Genomic DNA, 14,462 nt, shown 5'->3' with positions numbered 1-14,462 from the left:
CAGAGAGTAAAAAGGAGGGATTGTACTGCTCTGTAGTGTGGTTTTGCCTAGATGTGGGATTTAGAGGCAGAAGCTGAGGACTGCGCTCTGCAGGGTCACAGCTGGCTCCGCAGCTTGCCCGCTCTGGTTTCCCAGCTTAAGCCTGTGCGTGCCGTGTCAGAAGAGTGACAGGTGAGGGAAGGTAGCACAGCCATCCCTTGTAAAATATACGATAACCATTCCCCTCGACACTTGATACGCTGCTTTTAGTTCCTGGGGAAAATGAGCGTCCGTCCGTACGTTCCTGCGAACCTATCCCTTTCAGGAGTTATAAAATAGTCACCCAGATGGCACCAAGTGTTTACTCAGAAGCCAAGGCTTAAGTCGGTCACAGACAGAAGTCGTCAGGACTTGCTTACTAAACAGATATTTGGAATGTTGGCTCCTAGGTCTGGTTAAAGCGATCCCAAGGAAGCTGGTGCGCAAGTGCCCTGTGGAGGCGGCTGTGGGAGGAAGTTGCAGATTCAGGTCTGGGCAAGCTCCACTGTAACTTTTGGCTCTCCCCTTTCCAAACAAACATCAGCTACAGATTGCACAGCTTTCTCCTCAGTTATTCATGTGAAGCTAAAGAAATGGATACACGCTCTCCAGTAGTAAGCAGTCAAATAATATTACCTTTGCTTTCTTTCCATGTAATGACATGAAGGAAAGTAATCCTATTTAACTAAAGGAAGTATAGACTGCAAATTACATTTTCATTTTAAATCTCTTCTTTTCATACATTTACTTTAGGGAAAATCTCAATTTTATCTGTCTGAGCTTTTTAAATAAGGTGTATTAATTTCCTGAAAATACTAAACTACATAGTTGTTTTTCATTAAATACAGCGCTCACTTAACTTCCACAGTATAACTTTAAAATATCCTTTTCTTCAAAAAACACTTTTTAATTATGGGAGCAGGTGCTATTAAGATTACCCATTTGTTGAAATATGAGATTATTTATTAGTTACAGTGAGGTTATCTTCTTTATGCAGTAATACTGATAGTGAAGGCACAAGTGAAGATTGAAGCCTTAACCATACAGTAAATTTGTTTTTCAAAATTCTTAGTTTGATAAATTGGGATGAATGTGATTTCTATGTCCTTCATAGAATGATGATTTGAAAATTGTCCCATATGCAGTAGGCATCAATGTAATGAATAATTTTGATTTACTCCTCAGAATTTTAATTATACTTTTTTCTGCTTAGCAAAAAACCCTATGTTTATTAAAAGTACTCAGTTCGTGAATGTAAACTTCGGTGAAATTGCCCTTTCAATTTCACTTTCAAATTATTGTCTCTGAAGGAAAGTACATTTCAAGGTTAATTAACAGAGAGATAAAGAAATGGCCAAACCCAAAGAATAATGACATCAGTGATGAACATATTTTCTGTTTGCTCCAGTAAAAAATTATCAAGAAAATGTAGCTTATCATGTTTTCTGGCAGACTGAAATACTTCTGCTAAATGCTGTCTCCTTTTCTGTAGAAGTAAATGGATTGAAAGCAGTTTAGAAAGAAAAGTAGTGTAACAGCAGAACAGTATGGTCACTGCAGTAACTTTAAGGGTCCAAGCAGGTGTACAAATCTTTTCACTTGCTGTCTCAAGGTACTTCAGTAAGGATGTGACTGAGATCAGGTCATGTTTGGAAATGCTTAAGATAGAGGTAGTTTAATTTCCCTCATAAACGGTAATACAACAGGAAATTAGTCATCCTTCTGTGATTTTCCTGTGCCGTTTTTCCCATTGTAACAGATTTGTAACAGTGAGGTGTGTCTGCAAGCTCTGTGGGCTTCCGTGTGGGTGGTGGTGGACAATCTTTTGGGCAAGAAGAGGAAATTATGGTAATTGAATTTTAAGGTCTCTCACTTCCTCATCCTCCTGTTTGTGGTTCAAGATAGGGCTGCATCACCATTGCAGCAAGTAAACTGCCTTGAGGATAGCAGATAAACCAACACTTTGACCATCTTGACTGGAGGAAAGTTATTCATATTTCAGTTCCTTTGCTTGCTGAGTGTGATTGTTTTTACCTGAGAGTAAGCCATTCATTTACCCTCAATATGTAAAGGCCAAAGAGGACAATATTCTCAAAATAGGGTAGAAGGATCACAGTGACCTGCACAGTAGAACTTGCTCTCTACAAACATCTCCAGTTTAAGTGGATGCCTTTAAGACCTACTGAACTGTATCTTGTTGCATCCTGTCTGGGATGCTGTGCCACTCTTACATCGGTGCAGCCACAGCAGTACCATCCATCCCACAAGCAGTATTTGGGTGGCTGGAGAGTGCTCTTCAAGTCAGTCATGCTGCAGTTCTTCACTGTGACCACCAGTTGTGGTATGTCAGGAATTTGGAAATCTGTGGTCACTTTTTACCTGAATGCTGATTACCATGATTCCGTGCTGCTCTACTTGACTGAGGGATCATTGAAAATTTAGTTCAACAATGTGACAGCTTTTCTTTATCCTGAACTAGGACTGTGTTTAGAAGAGCTACATCAATCGATTGCAATGTGAACTGCCCACCAGTTTGCTTTTTAAACTGTTTCAGCAGTGATGCTGTATCAGTGGAACTATACCTTTCTGTTTGCCATCATAATGTTTTGAAATTGCTTGGCAAAATCATATCTGTTATAGCTGGGTCTTTTTGAAGTAGCAAGTGTTGTCAGTATAAAAGCTTGCATATTCAAATGATTAAAAAATTATCTATTTTTACATTATCACAAGGCATTTCTGCATGCCTACTTTAAACTTTGTCTTTGTTTAACTTATCTCACTAAACTACATACATTTGCTCCCCATCTAATAGCATTTATTCTGTGAAAACTGAGGTCATGTGTTTGCTGGAATTCATAGTGAGGAAACACTGGATGAAAGTAACTTGTGTATAGAACACACAAACCAGTCTATAAATGAAATAAATTTTGTGCCTTAATTAGACCTGCATTATTATTGCTAGCTTTTGTATTATATTTAATATATGTTGAAAAGAAAACTTATTCCAGCTCAGAATGTATTCCAGCAACACTACCTACAAGTACATAAGGCAGCTGTCTACCCTTCTGCTTCAAAAACTGCCACCTATGTTTTGAAGCAACTTTCAAGATTCCAAAAATATATGTAATTGTCTAATATTTTGCTCTCTTGGCATCAACCATAATCTTCTGTGAGAAGTAACATGAATAACAGTTTTAAGTAACCTCACTATTCTACTTCAGCTGTTTTTTGGGTTTTTTTTAACATTCTTTGTTTCACTATGGAGTCACAATAAAAACTTGGCTTTTTTGAGAATATGTTCTTAGGCACTTTCTCTGAGTTATTACATTTATGAACAATGCCTCCACCATGGCTCTGCAGATGCTTGTTTTGATGTATCAGGTATTTAAAAATGCTTTTTTACCTGCAGAGTCACATGTCAGAATTTTAGCCCTTCTACAGTAAGTGGCAGAACTGTTCACTGATTTTTCTGTAACTTCCTAACATATTTTTCTTCTACTGTCTCAAGTTAAATAATTTCTATTAGTTTTTATTGCCTGATACTTTCAAAAAATATTAGCTGTTAAAGTACTAAAATGGTATATCCTACAGATATTTTCAATACAAATTCTTTTAAAAACTCACTATTGCAGCATTTTTTAAACCTGCTGTTTTTTCCTAGTTTCCATCAACTTAGACTAAATTTTGATATTTCCTTTAAATATCTGCCCACATGTTCTTCACAGTGTGGCTGCTTTTTCAATTCTCTGTGCTAACCAGCACATTTTCCCTTGTCATTAATGCTTCCCTTTATGGTTTACCTCTTATAAAAGGATTCACAAGTTTCTGCTCTTCATTTTCTAGATTTTGTACAACCCTCTTGTGCCTACCAGTGCATCATGTACCATCTCTCTTCAAAGCCACCCTCACTCATTGTGGTAGATTTTCTAAGTTTCAGTTGCTCTTAAGAACATCTCCATTTTACTGGCTTTAATTTTCCCCAAGCTACATGGTAATGTTTTAGAGATTTCCACTTCATGTTCCTCAAGCTCCTTCAGGTACGTTACTCCAAGGGGCTTGCTTGGTCCATGGCAGGAACAGGCTTTATAGACTGTATATGTTATTTTAATCCACTGCTCCACAAAGTAGGTAGAAGGCTGCCACCTTTCAGCCTCAAAGGTGGCCTGGCAGAGTCAGGAAAAGCCCATGTCTGTTAGGTGACCTCGAAGGATGCAGCATATTTTCCTGCCAGCCTGATGTCACAAAAATAGGCTGGTTTTATACCTCACAGTGCCTTGTGCTGTTCCTAGACACTGTTCTGCTCATCACCATAGCCATGCTTTTGCCAGGTCAAACGTATCAAAGTGACAGTGACACAAAGTGAATGACGTTAATGGCCTTGCAATACCTGAAGGGTATAAGAAAGGTGGGAGCAGACTTTAGTTGAGCCTGTTGAGACAGGACAAGGGATAAAACTGAAGGAATTATTAAACTGAAAATGGGTCAATTTAAATTAGATACAAGAACGAGGGTTTTTTACAATGAGGGTGATGAAACACTGGAACAGTTTGCCCATAGAGTTGGTGGATGCTCCATCCCTGAAAACATTCAAGTCCAGGTTGGTTAGGACTCTGAGAAACTTGATCTGGTTGAAGATGTTCCTGCTCATTGCAGGAGGGTTGGACTAGATGACCTTTGAAGGTCCCTTCCAACCCAAACCCTTCTGTGGTTCTGTGATCTTGATTGCTTTGGCTGTTGTTTATCTGGGGAGTTTGTACTTGTAGAATAGATTGCCTTCTTACATAAATGTTTAGAACACAATCCACAGCATATCCCATGTACCATAGATTGAATGGATGATAGGTAGATATAGATGTGTATATTCAGTGTATATTCTATCCCTTTACCTGTGGTGGTGGGCTCCTCTGACCAACTGTGCTATCCATGGCTGGCGGGAGTCAAATCTCATCTTTGATCTCCAAAGGAAGATCTCCAGAAATTAAACAGGAATGTGACCTAAGTAGATACTTTAGTCTGCCTTCCTACAAACATGTATTTCTGTTCATTGCCAGGTTCTGTGGGAGTTCAATGGTAGATCTTTTATTCATCCATTTAGACAGAATTCACTGTAAAAGGTTTTAATTTCATTTCTCCTGCAGGTTTCTTCTGCAGTTATTTTTCCATGATCTCTTTCAGTGAATGTTGAGCAGAGATAGCACTGCTAAGTCATTACTTTGGCAAGTTACTACAGTTTTAGAGCTGTGTTAGTTAACATGGCCCATGTTGTCCTATCAATTTTTAAACGGAAGATCCCACTGAGGTTGGTGTGAACTTTTACCTCGGTTTCAATATCAGGATGTGGCTCCTTGTACAGGGGAGTCCTCCCAGCCTAGTTACCAATTGTACACAGCTCTCCTCCCTTTCCTTGAAGATAAATCTCCTTATCTGGTTCCTTTTTCTTGACAATAATATTGTAGGGAGAAGAAAAAGAATAAAAGTACTCCTTGGATAAAAATGTTGGCTATTAATTATCACTATTGTGCAGTTACATTCTTGTGTAATTCTTGTCCCCTTGGAGCCTTATTGTACAGATATGTGAGGCTAAGTATTTCCTCCCCATAAAACGGACATTACAGGTTTTCATCTCATTCCCCTGCATAAAGTTGTCACTAAAATGAAAAATTAACTAAACAAAATTCCACATCTTCCTTAATTCTCAGAATTTCTTCACAGAATTAGAATATTGCTAACAATTAGACAGAACACTGCAAGTTCTACCCTACCTAGATGAGAAAGTAAAGAAGCTTTACAGAGGTCACACTGACATGCTGCTTTATGGGTTTGTGTATGTATAAGCTACATAATTGCACTGTAATTAACTTACCATGATATTATTTGTTGGACACAACGTTCTCATGCATATTTTAGTTCCATAAACTTATGGTGAAAGATGGAAATGGTTTGCATCAGCTTTGTAAAAGATCCTACACCTTATCCTGTTTACATTATAAACTGAAATGATAAGAGAAATACCCTATAGTGATATACTGTCTGAGATATATTTTTAGCTTCAGTGTTTGAAAGCAGAGAAATGGTAGAAATGGAAAAGCTCTTGAAATGACCCCTTTTTTTTAAAACTGAAGTCAGACTACATTCTAATCAATTTAAAACATTACTTGAAGATGTATGAACTAGTAGCTTTGGAATGCCTATTTATTTTCTCAAGTTTATCTTGGGAATTAGAGATCATAAACGAACTTCTTAAATTCCTTTCTAGAAATCTGGGTACTTAAAAAAATTATGATTGCCAGGGCACCTCCATTCACCCTTATTGGGTAAATAAATATGTGCAAGTGATTCTAAGTAAGGTGTTTGAATTTGACCAAAGATATAAATCATGCTGAAGCAATACATGAGTCTGAGTAATTTTAAAGGTTTTAAAATTTTAGTATTTAAAATTCTTAAATAAAGAAAACATAAGTTCTTTAATTGTATGACATCGCTAAGAATATGCAATATAACATGCAAGGCTTTTTTTTTTAGATTATACAATGCAGAACTGTTACATATTCTTTGCTGATTACATTTAAAATTGTTTCACATTTCTTTTTGCTATAATGGAAATTGGATTGCTTCCTCAAAGTAATTTTTTAAATTGTTTTCCAAGGTGACTCATGAAGAAAAGGGAGAGTGGGGGGAATGACTGTTCTAAGTTTTTCTGAGATGTTATTTGAAGGCTTTATGATTATATTGTACATAAATCAGATATAAAATTAAATCCCCAAAGCATCAGAACTCATCTATGGTTTGGTCTCTGACTGAAAAAGGCGGATCCCTGCATTGAGTTCAGAAGGAAGGCTCACAAGTCAAGGATATATTCAAAACACTCAAAGCTCCAGTGCCTGTTCAGGAGAGAGAGAGAAAAAAAAGAGACACTGAAGTGTTTTGAGAAGCCAAGCCAGAATTGCAGGGGAAGCAGCACAGGGCTGGTTCTTAGGATCCAGTGAGCATACGGCCTTCTGCTATATTTAGTTCCCTTTCCCTGCCTTCCCTTCCCCCTTCAGTGCCTATATTTGAATTTGAGTTGTAGAGTAAATTGTCTTTCATTTAAAATAACTTTTTTTGTCAATTTTATATGGCATCCTAACTTAACAAGATAAATCACTTTTCAAGTAATATTGTAGTTAAATATAACTATGCTTAATTAGTGCCAAGTTACCTCTTCTTTTCGAAAGCATACAGCCTTTATATGATGGCATGTGATTAATAATTATTGTTTGTGCTTTTTCTTGCACCTTAATACAACAGTAAAGGAATTGTTAGGAAAAGGCAATTCTTATTATTATAAATAAATGCCCTGTCTTGCCATCTGGGTCTTCGGTCTAGTCTTACTTATGTAGAAAAATAGAAGATGAGAATAGCACTGAATGCTGTAATTGTTTAATGTTTGTATTTTCAGGGTTTGCTGGAGGGTCCCCAAGGTCCACCTGGCAAAGAAGGTCAGAGGGTGAGTAAACTTGGTGAACAACTGGTCAGTGTGCTAACAGCTTGATGTGCGACTTCTGCCTAGCACTAATAAAAAATGGTGAGGTGGCAGCTGAGTATGAAGCATGCTGACAACAAACTGAGCCTTGACACTTGAGGTTTCTCTTCAGTTGAAGATTTAGCAATTTCAACTATCTAAAGTGTTTTAATGACTGGCAGAACAGATGTATTGTATTGTGTTTTGTGCAGTATGTTTCTGCTCTAATTTTAACTGAAATAATATAAAAACTTTTCAGTTTTCCCTTTTTAGCAGGGTTGAACTATACTTCACAACATCTAAGATATATAAAGATATGAATTTAGGATCATTATCTAAAATATTAGTAGAAACCAGTAATACTGACCCAGGTCTTTTAATGCCATTATGCAAATGTCGGCACCCAACATATGTGTACAAATGATACAGTAAAGGGGACTGGAGGGGGAGGTGCAGAATATGCCAAATACATTAAATAAACCTTTGGTTATTTAGAATTTTAATATGATTAAGTAATGGACTGACTGGTTTCTCCATGTTCTGTTTTTATTTTCCCTGACTTATTAAATTTGATAATTGATTAGAGCAGATAAAAAATATTTATGATTGTGGTATCACAAGAATTAATTCACTCTTGTAAATTTATAATCTAGTATGTTCCTAAAAGTTTGGAAAGATATTAATATTCAAGCATTTCAATATTTTTACAAATTAGTGTGTGGCCAGTTTGCAATTTTGAAGTTGAGTCTCAATAATTCTTGGTTTATTTAGGCATCTTGATATTCAATATCGCGGTTAAAATATCTGAAGTAAAAAGATTAAGTGTTTCTCATCACTGATCTTAGTACACTACAGTGAATTTTTAAAGACTAGTTGAATGATTCCAGTAATAGCAATAAAACTAACAGAAGACTAGCCCTTGAACAAAATGAGTAATGGCATGTAGGCCCCAAAGCTATGTTTTATGTTGGTTGTTAAGTTTTAAAAATAGTACTAAATTCCATTTGAGCTGAACACGAAGACACAAAAGCTGAGTTTATTTACATTTCTCACTAAGGATTGAGAACCTGATCAGAAAAACTCAGTGTAGTAATGCAGAATTCAAAGCTGTGTGATGACAATGTCATTAAAGCACATTTACTAGCATATTAACATCCTTATTAAAAAAATTTATAATTACTATTACTGTTACAGTTAGCAATTAAATATAGAGGATACTGAGAAAATATAGTTGTATCCTTTTTTATATCCATATTTTAGAGTTGTTCTGTGGAGTATTGAATCTGCAAAAAGGCTGATTCTTCTTTAGGAACAGTTATAAAGATTCTTGTGTTTTAGAAACTTCACTCTTGGAACTTCTTTATTTTTTATGCAAAATTTCAGAGTTAACTTACTGTATTATATTTAATGGTGGATAAATTGATCTGGAAATACTTTTTTTTTTTTCCATTTTGTAGTAGGAATTAGTGAGCTGTTACTTTCATCATGGACATTTTCCTACTCACACATAAAATTGAGCTGCTGTCACACTCCAGCCCCTATAAAAATGGGAGCACTGATGGTTTTGTAATCTCACCATGCACACAGATGCCATAAGCCAAACAATGGGAACAGCAGACTGGGGAGTCTCAGCATCTGTCTTTATCTTTCTACCAGTGAGATGCTCACAACAATACTCCTTCTGCTGGCCACTCCCACCCAAGCATTAACAACATTGCTGGCAGGCGTAATTCAACTCCCATGTGCTTTTGCATTTCCAATACATTTAATTACACAATAACATATCATTTGTAACAAGATCTCTGCTCTGTTTAATGACAAACAGGACAGTGCGCATCTAATGGCTATTAAATGCTCCTTTTTATTCAATTATAGATGTCATGTTCCTCTGTTCTACTTTCAGCAGATCCTCCAAATCTTTCACATTATATGAAGTTATTGCTTTTCTCATAGGCTGTCTTTTGAAGATTAAAGCACATTATTGAGTGTGTAACTAGCTAATATTTTTTTCTCCAACATATTATTCAGACCTAAAAGCAATATTGTGTCCATTCTGAAGACTGGAACATATGTAGCATATTAGGGCAAAAAAAACCACTCCAGAAACACTTGAAAGTATCTATTCAATTTGCATGCCACACTTTGAGAACATGAACTTTTATTTTAAGTTACCATTCATACTTGCTATATTCAAAATTTAATCCACCTGCATCTGGAGCATTTTTAAGTGTTCAACTCCTTTGAAAATTGGTCTTAGATTAATAAGGAGTTGAGAGGACAATCATACAGTGTGTAACTTACAGACCTCAGAATACACATTGAAGCAAGGAGAATTAACAGTGTTAATGGTGATATTGAAGAAACATATAGAAGGCTCAGGTTAGAGCTAGTGACAGGTAAATGACAATAGAAAATGAGTAGAAAAGCAAGGAAAACAGCATGCATTTTCATTTTCAGAATGTCTTAAGTGAGGTTTTATTATATCAACAGAGATCAGAGTTTAATATTAGAACTACTAAGAAATACCAAAGGTGCCCTGTCCCAGAGTCGGCACCCATCTCCCTGCATTCACTAAAGAGGGAGCTAGGAAAATTGTACCCCTAGTGAGAGGAATAAGTCTGAGTATATAAGTCTGTATTTCTTTCACCTCACAGGAATAATCTGCACAAAAAATCACATAATAAAAATAGATGTAATTATTATTGTAGAAATAGAGTGTTGCTATTATTATAATAAACATAAAGATAACTTAACTGTAGCTTTTGAGTTCAAAGTTATGTCAACCTTAAAATGCTTATTGACATGTACATCAAAATGGCTTAGCAATGCAAATTTATGTCATTACTTAATTAGACTATGTCAGTGGTTTATTTATCTCAAGTGTCAAGGGGGTCAATACATTTTTTCAAATAAGGTGATAACAGCTTTTTTGTGATAGATGCACTGTAGACAGAGTTACTGGTGTCATTTGAGCCCATGCAAAATTATTAAAACACTGAATATGTCACTTTATGTGTCTTTGATATATTATACTCTATATATAATATAGCAATATAGTATATTACTACTGTGTGGTCATACTGAGTTATCATCTTACTCCCACATCAAAGAGCAGTTTAGGTTCTTACTTGTTTAGATGATGGTCAGCAATGCAAATTGATGACAGAAGTGTGTGAAATATCTTCTATCTTAGTTGGTCTCTCTGGATGCTTTCCAGATATCCTAAAGAATAAAAAGTTTTGCAGAAAGCAGTACACTAGTGTGATATATTTACAGAAATGTAGTATGGGGAGATCATTCAGAAGGAGAGAGAAGCCCTGAAAATTCTAGTTTTGTGCAGCATTAAAGGACCTGTATCAGGATGACCAGGTTCTATTTTTTGGCTTTATTTAACAGAAAATTGCAAATTTGCTACAGGGTTTCACGTAATGAAGTAATGGAGAACAATGAATGTGATGATAAATAAAATTTGGATTCATAATCATATTACTTCTCTTATACTATTCTAGTAGCAAAATTCATAAATATTTATTTTCTGAATAAACAACTGGATTAATAGTCTAGCATTTATCAAGAGTATTGGTTGTGTCTCTAAGAGTAGACTCATCAGTTCCCATTCTTTCCTCACTTGTGACACCTTTCCCTCTCATCTCCATTATCTCCTCTCATTGTGGCTGGCTTATGCAGGACAGCAGCCTTTGTGAGCAGTGGTTACAAATAATGATCTTCAGACTTGCGTATCTTGTGTTCTTTGCAAAGCACTAAAAGGGAGGAACAGAGTTTTGAGATGAAATGAAGGAATTTGTTTTCAGCTTTGCATGGTTTACTATCATGCTTCATATACACAAAAGAAACTTCCTAGAATTTCCAGTAGCTCTACAAAAAAATCTTAAAATATATTCAATGATTCATCACATATTTTCCATCCTTAATTAGACTGTTACTCTGAAAGCAAAAGTAATTGTCATGGCAGAAGACATCATAACCTGGTTATATCACAACCTGGCCAAATTCAAAGAGCACACAGTGAACTTATTTCTGATTCTTCAATCAACCTGAGACTTATACAATACTCATTTAAAGGGCTGTTATAATGTCATCAGTGAATGTAGTTAAATTTTGTGTGAGCATGTAGAGTCTTTGTGTTTCTCCTTTTGCCAAGATACCCAGTGAGACTTACCATTCACATTTGTTAGTCAATGTTGTGTTTTCCTGTGAGCTCAAGGAGTCCTCAAATGTTTGCTCTTCTTAAAAAAGTCTGGTGTTTCCTCTTGTTCTACAAGTAGTGACTTTGTATAACATTTTTTAAGATTTTTGATCCTTAATGAAGTGGTTTGTGTTAGACATGTGACCTTGCTCAGCAGGAGTTTTGGACTTTGGTTCTGGTCACTGGAAGAAATGGGCCAGTAGAAACAGCTACTCATTCCTGCATGAGAAACACTAGACTGCTCTGTGGGCAGGCATTGCATTCATACACCATTTTTCAGTGTCCATCACATTGGCTTCAGGCATGTTACTGCTGCAGCAACTTGATACTATTATACAACTGCTCAGAATGACATCAGGAGCTCCAGAAGGTAATTACACATTACTCAGAAAAGTCCCTGGTCCAGTATTACCAACTCACAAACAATACTGAGATTGGATACTAACCTAGCATTGTGTGGAATTTAAATCACAGTGGACTACCACGCCATCTTCCTGGATTCCTGTGTTGTGCAGAACTATTACTTTTCTCAATCATCTTGCACTTTCTAGGTAAGCTTGTCTTTTGCAGAAGTCCAGTTTTCACTTCAAAGAACATCAACAACAGGCTCTTTGCAAATCTCCTTGAATTATTTCTTCCAGTCTTTCTAGTCAATCACACATTTCAAAATATGCATTTTATTTTACACTTAGCATGTATCTAATCCTCCATTAGCCTCTAGCAACTGGGTTTTAAAATGTCTTCTTTATATTGAAGAGATATTTAGAGTTTTTTCTCTACAATCAAATCACCATTCCATTAATTTTTGAAAAAATTTCACTGGAGCCTTCAGTCCCCATGCAAAGAATTTTCTGAAGTCTTCAAATAACTTTGCCATGTTGCTGTGTATTCTTAAAAATTTCTACTACCTATAGTTTACAGATTGCATGAAGCTTTCCAGACTCTACCTTTATTATGTTAAATACATGAAGTTTATATTTCCAAAATAATATTCCAAATGTTTTGAAAAGTAAAATATAGTAAAATATCCATTTCAGTTGGGTATCTTTGTAGCTGGGGTTTTCCCTGAACTTGGTGCATTTTTTATAAATACAATTTTTTCTGAAAATTATTCTGTTTTAAAAATATAATACCTCAGTAAATTCCAAGAATTTTCTTAATGTGAAGGAGCAAGTCAATTTTATTAGATAGCTATACTGTGAAATCTAGACAGGATGATTTTGCATTCTCAGCTGGCCTCTAGAAGAGCCAGGCCCAGCATGGAGCTGAAATACACAGCAGTTTGTGCAGCAGTTTCTGCTTCTTTACAATCCTCTTGATGCCTTCTTGAGCTCCTGTGGCCACATTTCTCTTCACAGAGAAAAGCAAGGCACAACTTCCCAAGGATTTTCTGAGATTCACATTCTCTGAACCTCAGAGAAAGAAAAAACAATTCTTATCTCATTTACTGCTCCTGTGTTTTGGAACAAGTGGAATGCATTGTGGAAGATTGTTTACCTGAAGGGAATTGGTAATTGGATTCTGGTGTGTTTTGATTCATTAACCCATTGAATCCAGATGTGTGTCAGGGCTGTCGGCAGACAATCATGAGATTCTGTGCAGTTGAGTGGAGTTGAGGTTTGTGCAGATTCAGTGTAATACAGTGTAATATAGTATAGAATGATATAGTATAATAAAGTAATTAATTAGCCATCTGATATCCATGGAGTCAGATGCATCATTTCTCCCCCAGACACTGGGGTTGCCCTGCTTTACTATAAGCTCCTAGACACTTTTTCTGGGATTTGGGCACTTTTGGGAAGCCTCTGAGGGCACTGAGGATGCCTGCTGCTTCCAGGTGAGGCTAAGGTAAGGGTGGCTCTGGCAGCTTCCGACAAACTCAGCTGTCCTTGAGCAGCAGTGCTGCAGCAGGGATGTTCCTTCTGGCCAGTGCCAGGATGAGGATTCTGTAGGAGCAGTTTGTGCATCCATGGCAGAGGCAGCCAGGAGATGCAGCAGGGGGCTCAGCAGTTTGTGCAGGAGGGCGCAGAGAGGCCAGCAAACCTTCTCTGTCCAGCATGCACGTCCTTAGGGATGGTGGTCACAAGGCTCAGGACCCAAGCGCTACGGAAGGAGCAGTGGCAGCTGTTTGCTGTCAGACTTGCGTACCCAGATGGAGGACACAGCTGTCTGTCCATAGGACCGCACACAGTACAATTCTCTCTTGGTTATTTTGAATGATCATGGTGGCTGGGAGAGGCTTCTGAAGACTGGAAAAGAGCAAATATCACTTCTGTCTTCAGAAAGGAAGGTACAGGGAACTACAGGCCAATAGGCTTCAATCCCTGGCAATGTGAAAGAGGAAATCTTCCTGAAAACCATTTCCAAACACATGGAGGACAAGAAGGTGATTGGGATAGTCTGCATGGATTTATGAAAGGAAAATTTTGCTTGACCAAATACATTGCTTTCTACTATGATGTGACTAGCTAGATGGATGAGAGGTGAGCAGTGAATGCCAACCTCAGCTTTAGCAAAGCCTTTGACGTTATCTCCCATTATCTTCATAGACAAGCTGACAAAGTTACGTTAGATGGATGGATGGTGAGGTGGATTGAAAACCATCTGAAAAACAAGGTCCAGAAGTTTTTCATTAGGGGCACAATGTCCACTTGGAGACGAGTCATTAGTGGTGTACCCCACTAATGGGGCTGCTCCTAGAGCCAGTAGTGTCCAGTGTCCTCATTAACAGCCAGG

At 37.0% G+C, this 14,462-nt stretch overlaps 1 protein-coding gene across 1 annotated transcript in view; it reads left to right on the top strand.

Moving 5' to 3' along the window:
- COL19A1 (collagen type XIX alpha 1 chain) overlaps window positions 1-14,462 on the top strand; it is a 170,211-nt gene that overhangs the window by 98,156 nt on the left and 57,593 nt on the right. Inside the window, exon 14 of the mRNA XM_031057604.1 lies at window positions 7,457-7,504. Coding sequence (XP_030913464.1) covers window positions 7,457-7,504 — 48 coding nt within the window. The remainder of the gene's footprint in view (window positions 1-7,456; window positions 7,505-14,462) is intronic.

Source organism: Geospiza fortis, unplaced genomic scaffold, assembly GCF_000277835.1.
Source record: "Geospiza fortis unplaced genomic scaffold, GeoFor_1.0 scaffold264, whole genome shotgun sequence".
Classification (NCBI taxonomy): Eukaryota; Metazoa; Chordata; class Aves; order Passeriformes; family Thraupidae; genus Geospiza; species Geospiza fortis.
This window is presented reverse-complemented; position numbering and strand designations above follow the sequence as displayed.